We start from the raw sequence: 14,717 nt of genomic DNA, 5'->3' as shown, positions 1-14,717 counted from the left end.
CTTAAGTGGCTCCAGTATTGTGGATTGAAAGAAAAAAGTCCAACTATAAAAAAAATAGCAATAAAAGTGTTCACCAATTTAGAGATGTGCCGTTAAAAAAGGCGAGGGTTCCACTAGCACCTGCAGCTACGAGGTAAACAAAGTTGATTCCTGGGCCTGGCTGTGGCTGAGGAGCACGTGCAGAAATAAACATAAAGGTACGTGGGACCTCGGGGCGACATGGAGTAAAATAAAGAAGAAAACTAATAAAGGATGTGGATCAAAAGTGGTGTTGGGAGGTGATGGCTGCTATAGTTTGCTCTGCTGATAAGGGAGTGTCTCTTGACAGCTGTGGCGCAACTCTTGATTGCAACAGACCTACACGCACCCTACCATCCACGTTATCGTGTTTAATTGGGACAAGTCTTCTGTCATGAGTTAGTTCAGTTCCTGTTTACATTCAGGTTCCAGAATTATGTCTTCAGATCTTCAGTAGCAAAAACGTTTAGTAAATACATACTGGTAACATCCACAGTCTGACATTAGGTAATTAGGTTAATGTGCAGAAGAGGTCCCCCTTACCAATCTCTTCAAAGTAGTCATTATGAAGAAGTTATAATAGTATACTTGTGATGTATAAAGATTTCGGAAGGCGGTCGACCTTACGTAGGTCACACTGCTTTCTTGAAAATCACCCATCTCCGCCAGAATCTAAGTCCCTAACAGATCCGTTCACTGTGGTACGCAGGTGAAACTGAGCCTCGCAACACCTCAGTCACGTACCTCTGCCTTGACAGGAACAAGTTCCTATTACATGTGAATTGACAACATGTCATCAACGTATGTGTTATGAGACAAAAATGTAAATAATGCACCACCTTTCTCTTTGATGATAACTTATCTTTGTCTTTTTCCTCAATTCACACTTTCATTCATGTACTTCTATTAATTTTCAAACATGAACGCTTTTCATTGGTTCGTGAGCGCAGATATCAGCGCAGGTATCAATCCGCGATGAAGGATGAGGGTAACACGTGTACAGGTGCCCAGTCCTTACCCTGCACCCGCCATGACACGCTGTGAAGACTGTGATCTCGGCTTGCTGGAGTTTGCTGTCAAGTACAGCGGAAAGGTTGCGAATTTGATTGCTGGGAAATCATCGCTCCTGCGATGCAAGTCAGTGTACAATCAAGAAGAGGACCAGCCAGAACCTTCATCCTTTCGTTAAGGTATTGTGAGGAGGGGTATTGGTAGAGGTAGGGCATATTGTTTGGAGCTATAAGAGAACTGGTGTGTGGGGAGGGAAGCTGCCCCAAAGCAATGATACGTTAGGTTAGGTTTATGTTAGGGTTAGGTTAGTGTTGTAGGGAGGGGTCCGGGGGATGCAGCCCCCCCGGTTAGGTTAGGTTATGTTAGGTTTATGTTAGTGTTAGGTTAGTGTTATAGGGGGGTCTGGGAGGGCACAGCCCCCCCAGTTAGGTTAGGTTTACGTTAGGGTTAGGTTAGTGTTGTAGGGGGGAGGGTTAGGTCAGGTTACGTTAGGTTAGGTTTATGTTAGGGTTAGGTTAGTGTTGTAGGGGGGGTCCGGGGGGGGGCGCAGCCTCCCCGGTTAGGTTAGGGTAGTGTTGTAGGGGGGAGGATTATGTAAAACTTTTTGGGAAATGTCCCTAGATTTTTCAAAGTCCATATATCACTCAAATATACCTCCCCTCCTAAAACCCCCGATTTCCCACAGGCCCCCAAACTTGCTAGGACTGGGAAGGGATAATTCAGTGAAAATTATTTTTGAATTTTTTATTTTTTCAATATTTTCCTTGAAAACGGTGGTTTTTGTTCTTAGATTTTTTCCAACCCCCATATATCGCCTCTTTTGGCTCCCCCAACCCAAAACCCCCCGATTCCCCACAGGCCCCCAAGCTTGTTGGTGCTGGGGGGGGAGTGGGGTGGGGAAAGGGAGAGGGGACTTCTTATGCATTTTTACCGGTAATTAACAAGGAATGCATCAATCGTTGCATTTTGATGCTTAGAATACGAATTCAGCACTCTACACCTTTTCACCCTCAAATAAAAAAAAATTAACTTCAAATGAAAAAAGTTGAAATTCAAATTAAAAAAATGAACTTCAAATTAAAAAAGTTGAAATTCAAATTAAAAAAGTTGAAGTTCAAATTAAAAAGTTGAAATTCAAATTAAAAAGGTTGAAGTTCAAATAAAAAAAGTTGAAATTCAAATAAAAAAAGATGAACTTCAAATTGAAAAAGTTGAAGTTCAAATTAAAAAAAAAAGATTAACTAAAATAAAGATGGAAATAAACTGTATTTCAAAGAGAAGTATGAATACGCCTTTTGTATGTCTTTTATCATTGCTTGGCCGTTCCATTCTGTAAAATGCAAAACATTTTTTGTTGTTGAGGCGAAAAAGAGCACTTAGCTCTTACCATGAAAGTATACTATACATAGAAGGTTACAAACTGACATCACACTTGGCATACCTTAAACCAGAGGTGGGCAACCTTTTTTCCCAAAGGGCCACAACGTAGTCACTACTCTGTTGGTATGGAGCGCCACATAACCTTACTATTTCATGTTATTTGCTACGATCGAAGACATTTTCTGTGAGATTATGCCGATAAACATAGATAATTAGTTGGTAACACTCTCTCTCTCTCTCTCTCTCTCTCTCTCTCTCTCTCTCTCTCTCTAAGGGCCGCACTATAGCTTATTATTTTTTTTTAGGAGAAAGGGCCGCAATGAAAGCCTTTGAGGGCCGCAAGAAAGGTTGGTTTAAGCCTTAAACCAACCTTTCATACTTTATGTATTTATTCCATTTTGCCTCTTCAAATTTCTTGGAAGCTAATTGGTTGGATGCTAGTACCAAAATATGAACCAGAATTTTCACCACATTATAAAGTTCATATATGCACAGTCGCAGTGATTATTTAAGTATTTAGTTCTATGAAATCTGGACTTTCTGCTGTATTATGGTTATAATATCAAATTTACGGTGAAACTAAAGTCAGATTCGTTTTCTTCACCCTCAAAAACCCTTACTTACTAAGTTTACTGATTAACACTCTTTCGCTATATCAAGAAAATTACACAAAAATGTGTTGAAAAAAACATAAAGATAGGGGTGAAATTTAAAATTTTTGCATGGGCAAGAACATGCTACTTTTGCGTCCGCATGTTTGACAAATAAATCACAGCTTTGTCTTCAATGTCTTGAGGTGCATTGCATCATAAGACGTCACCACGTCAAGTGTCACCCTGTCTTCTCACCACTGCCATATTTTGGTATGTGTTATGTCAGACTCAAACGATAATATTGTTAATCAGCCTTACAGTCTTTGTCAACCTCTTAGTGTCTTTACACTTGAGTGTCCTTCAACCTCGTAGTGTTTGTCAACCTAACAGTATCAATCAACCTCACAGTGTCAATCAACCTCACAGTGTCTATTAACCTCACAGTGTAAATCAACCTCACAGTGTCAATCAACCTCACAGTGTCTATCAACTTCACAGTGTCAATCAACCTCACAGTGTCTATCAACCTCACAGTGTTTATCAACCTCAGTGTTTATCAACCTCATAATGTCTATCAACCTCACAGTGTTTATCAACCTCAGTTTTTATCTACCTCACAATGTCTCAACCTCACAGTGTTTATCAACCTCTGTGTTTATCAACCTCACAGTGTCTATCAACCTCAGTGTTTATCAACCTCACCATGTCTATCAACCTCAGTGTTTATCAACCTCACAGTGTCTATCAACCTCACAGTGTCAATCAACCTCAGTGTTTATCAACATCACAGTGTCTATCAACCTCAGTGTTTATCTATCAACCTCAGTGTTTATCAACCTCACAGTGTCTATCAACCTCAGTGTTTATCAACCTCACAGTGTCTATCAACCTCAGTGTTTATCAACCTCACAGTGTTTATCAACCTCACAGTGTTTATCAACCTCACAGTGTCTATCAACCTCAGTGTTTATCAACCTCACAGTGTTTATCAACCTCAGTGTTTATCAACCTCACAGTGTTTATCAACCTCAGTGTTTATCAACCTCAGTGTTTATCAACCTCAGTGTTTATCAACCTCACAGTGTTTATCAACCTCAGTGTTTATCAACCTCAACAGTGTTTATCAACCTCACAGTGTTTATCAACCTCAGTGTTTATCAACTCAGTGTTTATCAACAGTGTTTATCAACCTCAGTGTTTATCAACCTCAACAGTGTTTATCAACCTCCAGTGTTTATCAATATCAGTGTTTATCAACCTCAGTGTTTATCAACAGTGTTTATCAACAGTGTTTATCAACCTCAGTGTTTATCAACAGTGTTTATCAACCTCAGTGTTTATCAACCTCAGTGTTTATCAACCTCACAGTGTATCAACCTCAGTGTTTATCAACCTTACAGTGTTTATCAACCTCAGTGTTTATCAGTGTTTATCAACCTCAACCTCACAGTGTTTATCAACCTCACAGTGTTTATCAACCTCAGTGTTTATCAACCTCAGTGTTTACAGTGTTTATCAACCTCAGTGTTTATCAACCTCAGTGTTTATCAACCTCACAGTGTCTATCAGTGTTTATCAACCTCACAGTGTTTATCAACGTCAGTGTTTATCAACCTCACAGTGTTTATCAACCTCAGTGTTTATCAACCTCAACCTCAGTGTTTATCAACCTCAGTGTTTATCAACCTCAGTGTATTATCAACCTCAGTGTTTATCAACCTCACAGTGTTTATCAACCTCAGTGTTTATCAACCTCAGTGTTTATCAACCTCAGTGTTTATCAACCTCACAGTGTTTATCAACCTCAGTCACAGTGTTTATCAACCTCACAGTGTTTATCAACCTAACAGTGTTTATTAACCTCAGTGTTTATCAACTCAGTGTTTATCAACCTCACAGTGTTTATCAACCTCAGTGTTTATCAACCTCACAGTGTTTATCAACCTCACAGTGTTTATCAAACAGTGTTTATCAACAGTGTTTATCAACTCTCAGTGTTTATCAACTCACAGTGTTTATCAACAGTGTTTATCAATCAGTGTTTATCAACCTCAGTGTTTATCAACCTCACAGTGTTTATCAACCTCAGTGTTTATCAACTCAGTGTTTATCAACCTCAGTGTTTATCAACCTCCTCAACAGTGTTTATCAACGTCAGTGTTTATCAACTTCACAGTGTTTATCAACCTCAGTGTTTATCAACCTCAGTGTTTATCAACCTCAACCTCAGTGTTTATCAAGTGTTTATCAACAGTGTCTATCAACCTTAGTGTTTATCAACCTCACAGTGTCTATCAACCTCAGTGTTTATCAACCTCAAGTGTTTATCAACCTCAGTGTTTATCAACCTCAGTGTTTATCAACCTCACAGTGTTTATCAACCTCAGTGTTTATCAACCTCAGTGTTTATCAACCTCAGTGTTTATCAACCTCAGTGTTTATCAACCTCAGTGTTTATCAACCTCACAGTGTTTATCAACCTCACAGTGTTTATCAACCTCAGTGTTTATCAACCCAGTGTTTATCAACAGTGTTTATCAACCTCAGTGTTTATCAACCTCAGTGTTTATCAACCTCAGTGTTTATCAACCTCACAGTGTTTATCAACCTCACAGTGTTTATCAACCTCAGTGTTTATCAACCTCAGTGTTTATCAACCTCAGTGTTTATCAACCTCAACAGTGTTTATATCAACCTCAGTGTTTATCAACCTCACAGTGTTTATCAACCTCAGTGTTTATCAACCTCAGTGTTTATCAACCTCACAGTGTTTATCAACCTCAGTGTTTATCAACCTCAGTGTTTATCAACCTCAGTGTTTATCAACCTCAGTGTTTATCAACCTCAGTGTTTATCAACCTCCTCAACAGTGTTTATCAACCTCAACAGTGTTTATCAACCTCAGTGTTTATCAACCTCAACCTCTCAGTGTTTATCAACCTTTATCAACCTCAGTGTTTATCAACCTCAGTGTTTATCAACCTCAGTGTTTATCAACCTCACAGTGTTTATCAACCTCAGTGTTTATCAACCTCAGTGTTTATCAACCTCAGTGTTTATCAACTCTCAACCTCAGTGTTATATCAGTGTTTATCAACCTCAGTGTTTATCAACCTCAGTGTTTATCAACCTCACAGTGTTTATCAACCTCAGTGTTTATCAACCTCAGTGTTTATCAACCTCAGTGTTTATCAATCTCAGTGTTTATCAACCTCAGTGTTTATCAACCTCACAGTGTTTATCAACCTCAGTGTTTATCAACCTCACAGTGTTTATCAACCTCAGTGTTTATCAACCTCACAGTGTCTATCAACCTCAGTGTTTATCAACCTCACAGTGTTTATCAACCTCACAGTGTTTATCAACCTCAGTGTTTATCAACCTCACAGTGTTTATCAACCTCAGTGTTTATCAACCTCACAGTGTTTATCAACCTCAGTGTTTATCAACCTCACAGTGTTTATCAACCTCACAGTGTTTATCAACCTCTCAGTGTTTATCAACCTCACAGTGTTTATCAACCTCACAGTGTTTATCAACCTCACAGTGTTTATCAACCTCAGTGTTTATCAACCTCACAGTGTTTATCAACCTCAGTGTTTATCAACCTCACAGTGTTTATCAACCTCACAGTGTTTATCAACCTCAGTGTTTATCAACCTCACAGTGTTTATCAACCTCACAGTGTTTATCAACCTCACAGTGTTTATCAACCTCAGTGTTTATCAACCTCACAGTGTTTATCAACCTCAGTGTTTATCAACCTCACAGTGTTTATCAACCTCACAGTGTCTATCAACCTCAGTGTTTATCAACCTCACAGTGTTTATCAATCTCAGTGCCTATCAACCTCACAGTGTGTTATCAACCTCAGTGTTTATCAACCTCACAGTGTCTATCAACCTCAGTGTTTATCAACCTCACAGTGTTTATCAACCTCAGTGTTTATCAACCTCACAGTGTTTATCAACCTCACAGTGTTTATCAACCTCACAGTGTTTATCAACCTCACAGTGTCTATCAACTCTCAGTGTTTATCAACCTCAGTGTTTATCAACCTCACAGTGTTTATCAACCTCAGTGTTTATCAACCTCACAGTGTTTATCAACCTCACAGTGTTTATCAACCTCAGTGTTTATCAACCTCACAGTGTCAGTGTTTATCAACTCTCAGTGTTTATCAACCTCACAGTGTTTATCAACCTCACAGTGTTTATCAACCTCAGTGTTTATCAACCTCAGTGTTTATCAACCTCACAGTGTCTATCAACCTCAGTGTTTATCAACCTCAGTGTTTATCAACCTCAGTGTTTATCAACCTCAGTGTTTATCAACCTCACAGTGTTTATCAACCTCAGTGTTTATCAACCTCAGTGTTTATCAACCTCAGTGTTTATCAACCTCAGTGTCAGTGTTTATCAACCTCAGTGTCTATCAACCTCAGTGTTTATCAACCTCACAGTGTTTATCAACCTCAGTGTCTATCAACCTCAGTGTTTATCAACCTCAGTGTTTATCAACCTCACAGTGTTTATCAACCTCAGTGTTTATCAACCTCAGTGTTTATCAACCTCACAGTGTCTATCAACCTCAGTGTTTATCAACCTCAGTGTTTATCAACCTCAGTGTTTATCAACCTCAGTGTCTATCAACCTCAGTGTTTATCAACCTCCTCAACCTCACAGTGTTTATCAACCTCAGTGTTTATCAACCTCACAGTGTTTATCAACCTCAGTGTTTATCAACCTCAGTGTTTATCAACCTCACAGTGTTTATCAACCTCAGTGTTTATCAACCTCAGTGTTTATCAACCTCAGTGTTTATCAACCTCACAGTGTCTATCAACCTCAGTGTTTATCAACCTCACGGTGTTTATCAATCTCACAGTGTTTATCAACCTCACAGTGTTTATCAACCTCACAGTGTTTATCAATCTCACAGTGTTTATCAACCTCAGTGTTTATCAACCTCACAGTGTTTATCAATCTCACAGTGTTTATCAACCTCACAGTGTTTATCAACCTCACAGTGTCTATCAACCTCAGTGTTTATCAACCTCACAGTGTTTATCAACCTCAGTGTTTATCAATCTCACAGTGTTTATCAATCTCACAGTGTTTATCAACCTCAGTGTTTATCAATCTTAGTGTGTATCAACCTCACAGTGTTTATCAACCTCACAGTGTCTATCAACCTCAGTGTTTATCAACCTCACAGTGTCTATCAACCTCAGTGTTTATCAACCTCACAGTGTTTATCAACCTCAGTGTTTATCAATCTCAGTGTTTATCAACCTCAGTGTTTATCAACCTCACAGTGTCTATCAACCTCAGTGTTTATCAACCTCACAGTGTATATCAACCTCACTGTGTTTATCAACCTCAGTGTTTATCAACCTCACAGTGTTTATCAACCTCACAGTGTTTATCAATCTCACAGTGTTTATCAACCTCAGTGTTTATCAACCTCACAGTGTTTATCAATCTCACAGTATTTATCAACCTCACAGTGTTTATCAACCTCACAGTGTCTATCAAACTCAGTGTTTATCAACCTCACAGTGTCTATCAACCTCAGTGTTTATCAACCTCACAGTGTTTATCAATCTCATAGTGTTTATCAACCTCACAGTGTTTATCAATCTCATAGTGTTTATCAATCTCACAGTGTTTATCAACTTCACAGTGTCTATCAAACTCAGTGTTTATCAACCTCACAGTGTCTATCAACCTCAGTGTTTATCAACCTCACAGTGTTTATCAACCTCACAGTGTTTATCAACCTCACAGTGTTTATCAACCTCACTTTGAGATTTATTTAAACTGTGAAGTTGACTGACAATGTGAGGTTGACAAAACACATACTGTGTAATCTATGAACTTTATAATGTGATGAAAATTCTGGCTCATACTTTGGCTCTTGCATCCAGCCAATTAGCTTCCAAGAAATTTGAAGAGACAAAATGGAAAATATACTTAAAGTATGAAAGGTTGATTTAAGGTAGTGATTTTCAAACTATGTAGTATGACGGCACACTAAAAAGCAATTAATATTTTGGCAGCACACCTGCCCTGTGATATATATATATATATATATATATATATATATATATATATATATATATATATATATATATATATATATATATATATATATATATGCAGTACGTATAAGTGTTATCTTTGCCGGTCAATGTGAGAAATCCTCAATAACTAACAAAATTATATAATTTTCGCGGCACACCTAGGAGACAATGGCGGCACACTATATACAGTAGTGTGCCGCGGCACACACTTAGGGAATCACTGGTTTAAGCAAGGAGGCTAAAGAACATATACTTTAGCCTCCTAGGGTTTAAGTTATGCCAAGTGTGACGTCATTTTGTAACCTTCTATAGTATATTTTCATGGTAAGAGTTAAGTGCTCTTTTTCACCTAAAAAAAAAAAAAAAAAAAAAACGAAGTATACATAGAGATCAGTCTATGTGTAGATTTGCATTTTACAAGATGGAACGGCCAAGGAATAATAAAAGACATACAAAAGGCGTCTTCATACTTCTCTTTGAAATACAATTTATCCCCATCTTTATTTTAGTTAATCTTTTTTTAATTTGAGCTTCAACTTTTTAATTTGAACTTCATCTTTTTAAATTTGAAGTTCATCTTTTTTAATTTCAATTTCAACTTTGTAAATTTGAAGTTCATCTTTTTTAATTTGAAGTTCATATTTTAATTTGAAGTTCATCTTTTTAAATTTGAGGGTGAAAAGGTGTAGACTGTTGCAAAGCCATTGCATAGCCCCCCCAGACTAACACTAACCTAACCCTAACATAAACTTAACCTACCGTATCCTTGCTTTGGGGCAGCTTCCCTCCCCTCACACCGGTTTTCTTATAGCTTCACACAATATGCCCTACCTCTACCAATACCCCTCCTCACAATACCTTAACGAAAGGATGAAGGTCCTGGCTGGTCCTCTTCTCGATTGTACACTGACTTGCATCGCAGGAGAGATGATTTCCCAGTAATCAAATTCGCAACCTTTACAACTAATGTCACTGGTGGCCATGGCTGAACTGCGCACACAGATGTCTCTGTGCACCTGTCTGCCCAGCTGTGCCCCGCCTACAAATACATATAGCAAATTCCCATTGGCGCAGCTCGTGGTGTTAAGAGGTGGTGGCACGTCATTGGGCAAAAAGAACTATAGACACAATAAGAATCCTATTCAGCAGTTACCCACAAACCCCAGCTAGAAACAAATGCAAGTCAGTGTACTGCTCATTTCTGAGTTTTCTGAGATGGAGCTCCGTGGCTCGCCGCATCTTGCTGGACTTCAGAGAAAACTCGCCGAACACCGCACATTTGAAGGCTTGTGTACGACACACTAAGGCCGTCCCCAAATAAAACCACAAGAAACGTATTGTGCATTAAGTACTTTATCAATAAATGTGAGTATTTTACTGCTTCGTTAGGAGGTCCTATTTTTAAGATTATCCTAGAAACCTTTCTGTCTCATTTATAGCCACCATAGATGTGGCCCCACCAAAACTTTTGTGTTTACTACAAGCCAACATAGTCCTCTACAAAATATGTGAATTCCATTACTGTAAGTGACACGGGCGTATTAGAAAGATTTTCCCACATTTTTGTTAACGTTTTGTGACAGTTATGAGCAATGATTTTTTAAAACACAATGACTAATGCATCCTTAATAAAATCTAACCCAAAATTGGCTACCTATCCCAACCTTATTAAAAATGCATGTATCTACCTGACTCATCATCACATCATTGCTGACATTGTTGGGTACTAAACACTAGTAGGGAGAACATTTAGTACTCTCAATAACACAACTAGCATCATCATTTTCAAATTATTCAGTTACACACTTAAAGTTATTTTCATCATAACCAGCATGATCTGCCATATTGGTGAATGCTGAGAGTCTCATCCAACCAGGACCAAGAAGAAATCAAGTGTTACTGCCTCAGTAAACAAAAGAACATTGTGAATCAGGTTATTGAGGGTGCAGAACCTTTACTATGGTTTATGAGTAAGGAAAACAGTGTTGCTAAACTAAATAACTTTTTAATGAGTGTGGTTAATTCATTCATTGCACATGTCAAGTAACCTGTAGCCTCACATGGGAATCATACACAAAAATAAAAGAGCTTTATAAGTAGTACTTAATACTACTGATGAGGTATCTAATATTGATAAGTGTACATATGAATGCATTTAATATATTATTCGGTAGCTGTTTTTAATACAGCCACATTAGATACAAACACAAAACTCACAAGCCATGTACTGTAGAATGATTGGTGACCTTGTCATAAACATTGAGAAATTGTATGTATCTAGTAGCTATAATAGCACTCAAGAGTGGCAAAATTCAAGGTTTTCTAAGACCTAGATTGTTATTGATATTAGTTTGCTACATCTTTGCTTAATCTATACTGATGGTACATTAATGGTTTTGGGTCTTTCTAGTTTGTTACCAATATCTATTTGTTTAGTACCTAAACCTAAAACCTTGTTTGTCTAGGTGGAGGTCAGACTGGGCAGCAGCCATGGGGTCAACCGAACAGTGGGCATGTGAAGAGCTGGAGCGTATAGGTCTCTGTGATCCCCAGGTAATCATCCATTACCTTCAACCCATTGAGGATGCTGCTGAGGTGAGGGAATACCTGACATCCATGCTGGATACCTCTGAACCCTCACACACCAGGTTCATAGAGGAGTTCTTGCGCAGGCAACAGGAGGCAAAGGCAAGCAAGGACTTGAGGTTTTATCGTAAGCCAGACCTTGAAGCTGACTCTATCAAGGTCACTGACAAGAAGAAGCAAAAAACACCAAAAGAGGGGAATGGGAGAGGACAGAGAGAAAGTTCTAATTGTGTTGTCACTACTCCCCCATCCTCCACACTCTCGTCTAACACCACCTCTAACTCATCATCAGGGAAGAAAAAGACAAAATTTGTTAACCTATACTCTGAGGATGGAGCAAACAGGGATGTTGTGTTGCTAAGTGGGCGGCACCGCTGTGAGTGCCAGGCCTTGCGACATCGCTTGGTGGGAAATTGCTTGCGTTGTGGCCGTGTGGTGTGCCAACAGGAGGGCTCTGGCCCATGCCAATTTTGTGGTAACCTGGTGGTGACGAGGGAGGAGAGGGAATTGCTCAACCGTGGATCAAAGAAATCAGAGGCTTTGCAACGACGACTCCTAAGTGACAAAAATGCAATGGTCAAGGAACTGCCACCACCAGAGGAGCAGACAGATGCCTTGCAGAAGGCAGTTGACCACAAGAATCGGCTCCTAGAGTTTGATCGAACAAGTGAACGGCGAACGCGTGTTTTGGATGACGAGAGTGACTACTTTAGCCTCGACTCGCGCTGGTTGGCTGAAGGCGATCGGGAGAAGCTACGGCAGCGAGAGGAGGAGCTGAGGGCCAAAAGGTTCTCGCGAGGCGGTCAGACAGTGACGATTGATTTGGTGGGCCGGCGAGTGGTGGAGGATATGCAGACTACAGCAATTTACAACCCTGATGACCCACTGGTGAAGGAAGTGTTGGAGGGGAGGACCAGTGACATTTTCTCTGCTCCAGACAGGGAGGAGAGCGGACCGAAGGTAGAAGTGAGTCGACCAATGTATCAAGACACTGGCCTGACCACCACCAGCACACACAGGGTTGGCAGGAAGTTTGGTGGACCTCTTCGTGTGCAAGACCGAGAATTGCAAGAGATGAGGGATGAGGGTATGTGCCTCAGTATGCACCAGCCCTGGGCGAGTCTCTTAGTGGCTGGGATAAAGATCCATGAGGGACGCACATGGTATTCTGCCCACCGCGGAAGACTGTGGATTGCTGCTGCAGCCAAAATCCCTCAGTTGGAGGAAATACGACAACTTGAAGACCAGTATCGTGTTCTTTTAGGCAAGGAGAACATAACATTTCCCCAGCACTATCCTCCAGGCTGTCTGCTGGGATGTGTTGATGTTGTTGATGTCCTGCCACAGGAAGAGTACCGGGAGAGATTTCCTGAGGGTGAGAGCGAGTCTCCCTATGTCTTTGTTTGCCAAAATCCACAGGAGATGGTCATAAAATTCCCAATCAAAGGACAGCACAAACTATTTAAATTGGAGTCCAAAATTCACCAAACAGCAAAGAAGGCACTGAGGCATACTTAATAGAGAGAGAGAGAGGAGGGGGAGGAGAACTGTGTGTGTATTTATCTAGTTGTATGTTACAGGGTTTGAGCGGGGCTCTTAGTGACCTGTCTCCACATCTACATTTATCTATCTTTTCCTTAAATTTATGCACACTTTCTGCTGTTACAATCTTTTCACTTAATCTATTCCTGATGTCCACCATGTGTGTGTGTGTGTGTGTGTAAAGAAATGAGTAAATGAGTGAAAGAGGAAAACACACATACACACACACACACACACACACACACACACACACACACACACACACACACACACACACACACACACACACACACACACACACACACACACACTTACACCTTTATGCTCCTTCAGTGTTGGGAAACATTGTCATTCAAGGTGACTCCATCAAATAGAAACATAGCACACCACCAACATACTAAAACTTCAAGAGCAGTTGGATGAAAGTACGATAGTTTGTTAAAGGTTCTCAACACCAACCTCACTTTTGACCTCCAGGAAAGAAATGCACTATAGTCACACAATTGTACTCTTGGTAATTCATCATTCATCTCATTTATGTATTCTCCCATGTTTGGGGTAAGGGACGGCAAGGGAACTGGGAATCCTCTCTTTAGCATTCTTATTTCTAGAAGGAGACCAAAATGTGATGTCTCTGGGCTGCCTCTGTACAGGGAATCTTTGCCTGGTGTCTTAAGGGAATGCTTTATGTTATTCAGCAAGATAAAAGAAAATACATAACAAATCCATGTGTTAAGGAATAGTGCTTAGATACGTATTTAGTAAAATGAAATACATAACAAACACTTTGTCTTGAAGGAATGGTTTGTATTATGTTGATTGAGATGAAAAAATACATTGAGAAATAAAGGAATGGTATGTATATATTCAGTGAGATAAAGAAAATGTATTACAAATATATCTTCATATTCAATGAGATAAACAAAAATAAATAAGTACATGTATCTTCAGTAAAATAAAAGGTAAAAAAAACAATAATGAATAAATAAAAATGTACTTTTGTTTCTTTCCTCTTCAAAACAAGTGAGTGACATTGGGGAGCACAATGGCTCAAACAGCAGCATGTCTGACTTAAATATAGGACACCGCAAGTTGGGAATCATGGCTTATGCTCTGAATTTTCCCAGGTGGTTGTCCACTCTTTTTCTTGGCATGCAGCCCAACAGAACTTTCTCAGGTGACTGGATGCTCCTAGATTTACCGTCTTAAATCAGTAATGGCTGGGAATGTTAAAGGCTGCAGAGAGAAGAACTGGCTTCCCTACAGGTCCTAGATTAGGTGACACTGCCTTGCCATTGCCTTCTCTCAGAGTGTTGCATGGTTTAACCAACAAATCTATTGTGACTCGTGTGAACTCAAGAGGGCAGTTGTACAGTGGTACCTTGAAATACAAGCCTAATTCGTTCCGTGACAAAGCTTGTATCTTAAAGCAATTTTTCCCATTGAAATGCATTGAAATGCCATTAATCTGTTCCAGATTCCCCAAAAAGAGCACCCCTACT

The 14,717-nt window shown here is 39.6% G+C and overlaps 1 protein-coding gene across 4 annotated transcripts; it reads left to right on the top strand.

The window, feature by feature from the left end:
• Positions 1-61: 61 nt before the first annotated feature.
• On the top strand, positions 62-14,207 carry LOC123499224 (activating signal cointegrator 1-like). 4 transcript variants are annotated; one of them, XM_045246981.1, is made up of 2 exons: positions 62-197; positions 11,553-14,207. In XM_045246981.1, exon 2 carries the CDS (start codon positions 11,578-11,580, stop codon positions 13,189-13,191), a length of 1,614 nt encoding a protein of 537 aa, XP_045102916.1. In that variant the 5' UTR covers positions 62-197; positions 11,553-11,577; the 3' UTR covers positions 13,192-14,207. The 4 variants fall into 4 exon arrangements, with proteins under 4 accessions (XP_045102916.1, XP_045102917.1, XP_045102914.1 ...); XM_045246982.1 differs by lacking the exon at positions 62-197 and adding an exon at positions 394-416; XM_045246979.1 differs by lacking the exon at positions 62-197 and adding an exon at positions 536-1,208.
• Positions 14,208-14,717: the final 510 nt, after the last annotated feature.

Source organism: Portunus trituberculatus, chromosome 49, assembly GCF_017591435.1.
Source record: "Portunus trituberculatus isolate SZX2019 chromosome 49, ASM1759143v1, whole genome shotgun sequence".
Lineage (NCBI taxonomy): Eukaryota > Metazoa > Arthropoda > Malacostraca > Decapoda > Portunidae > Portunus > Portunus trituberculatus.
This window is presented reverse-complemented; position numbering and strand designations above follow the sequence as displayed.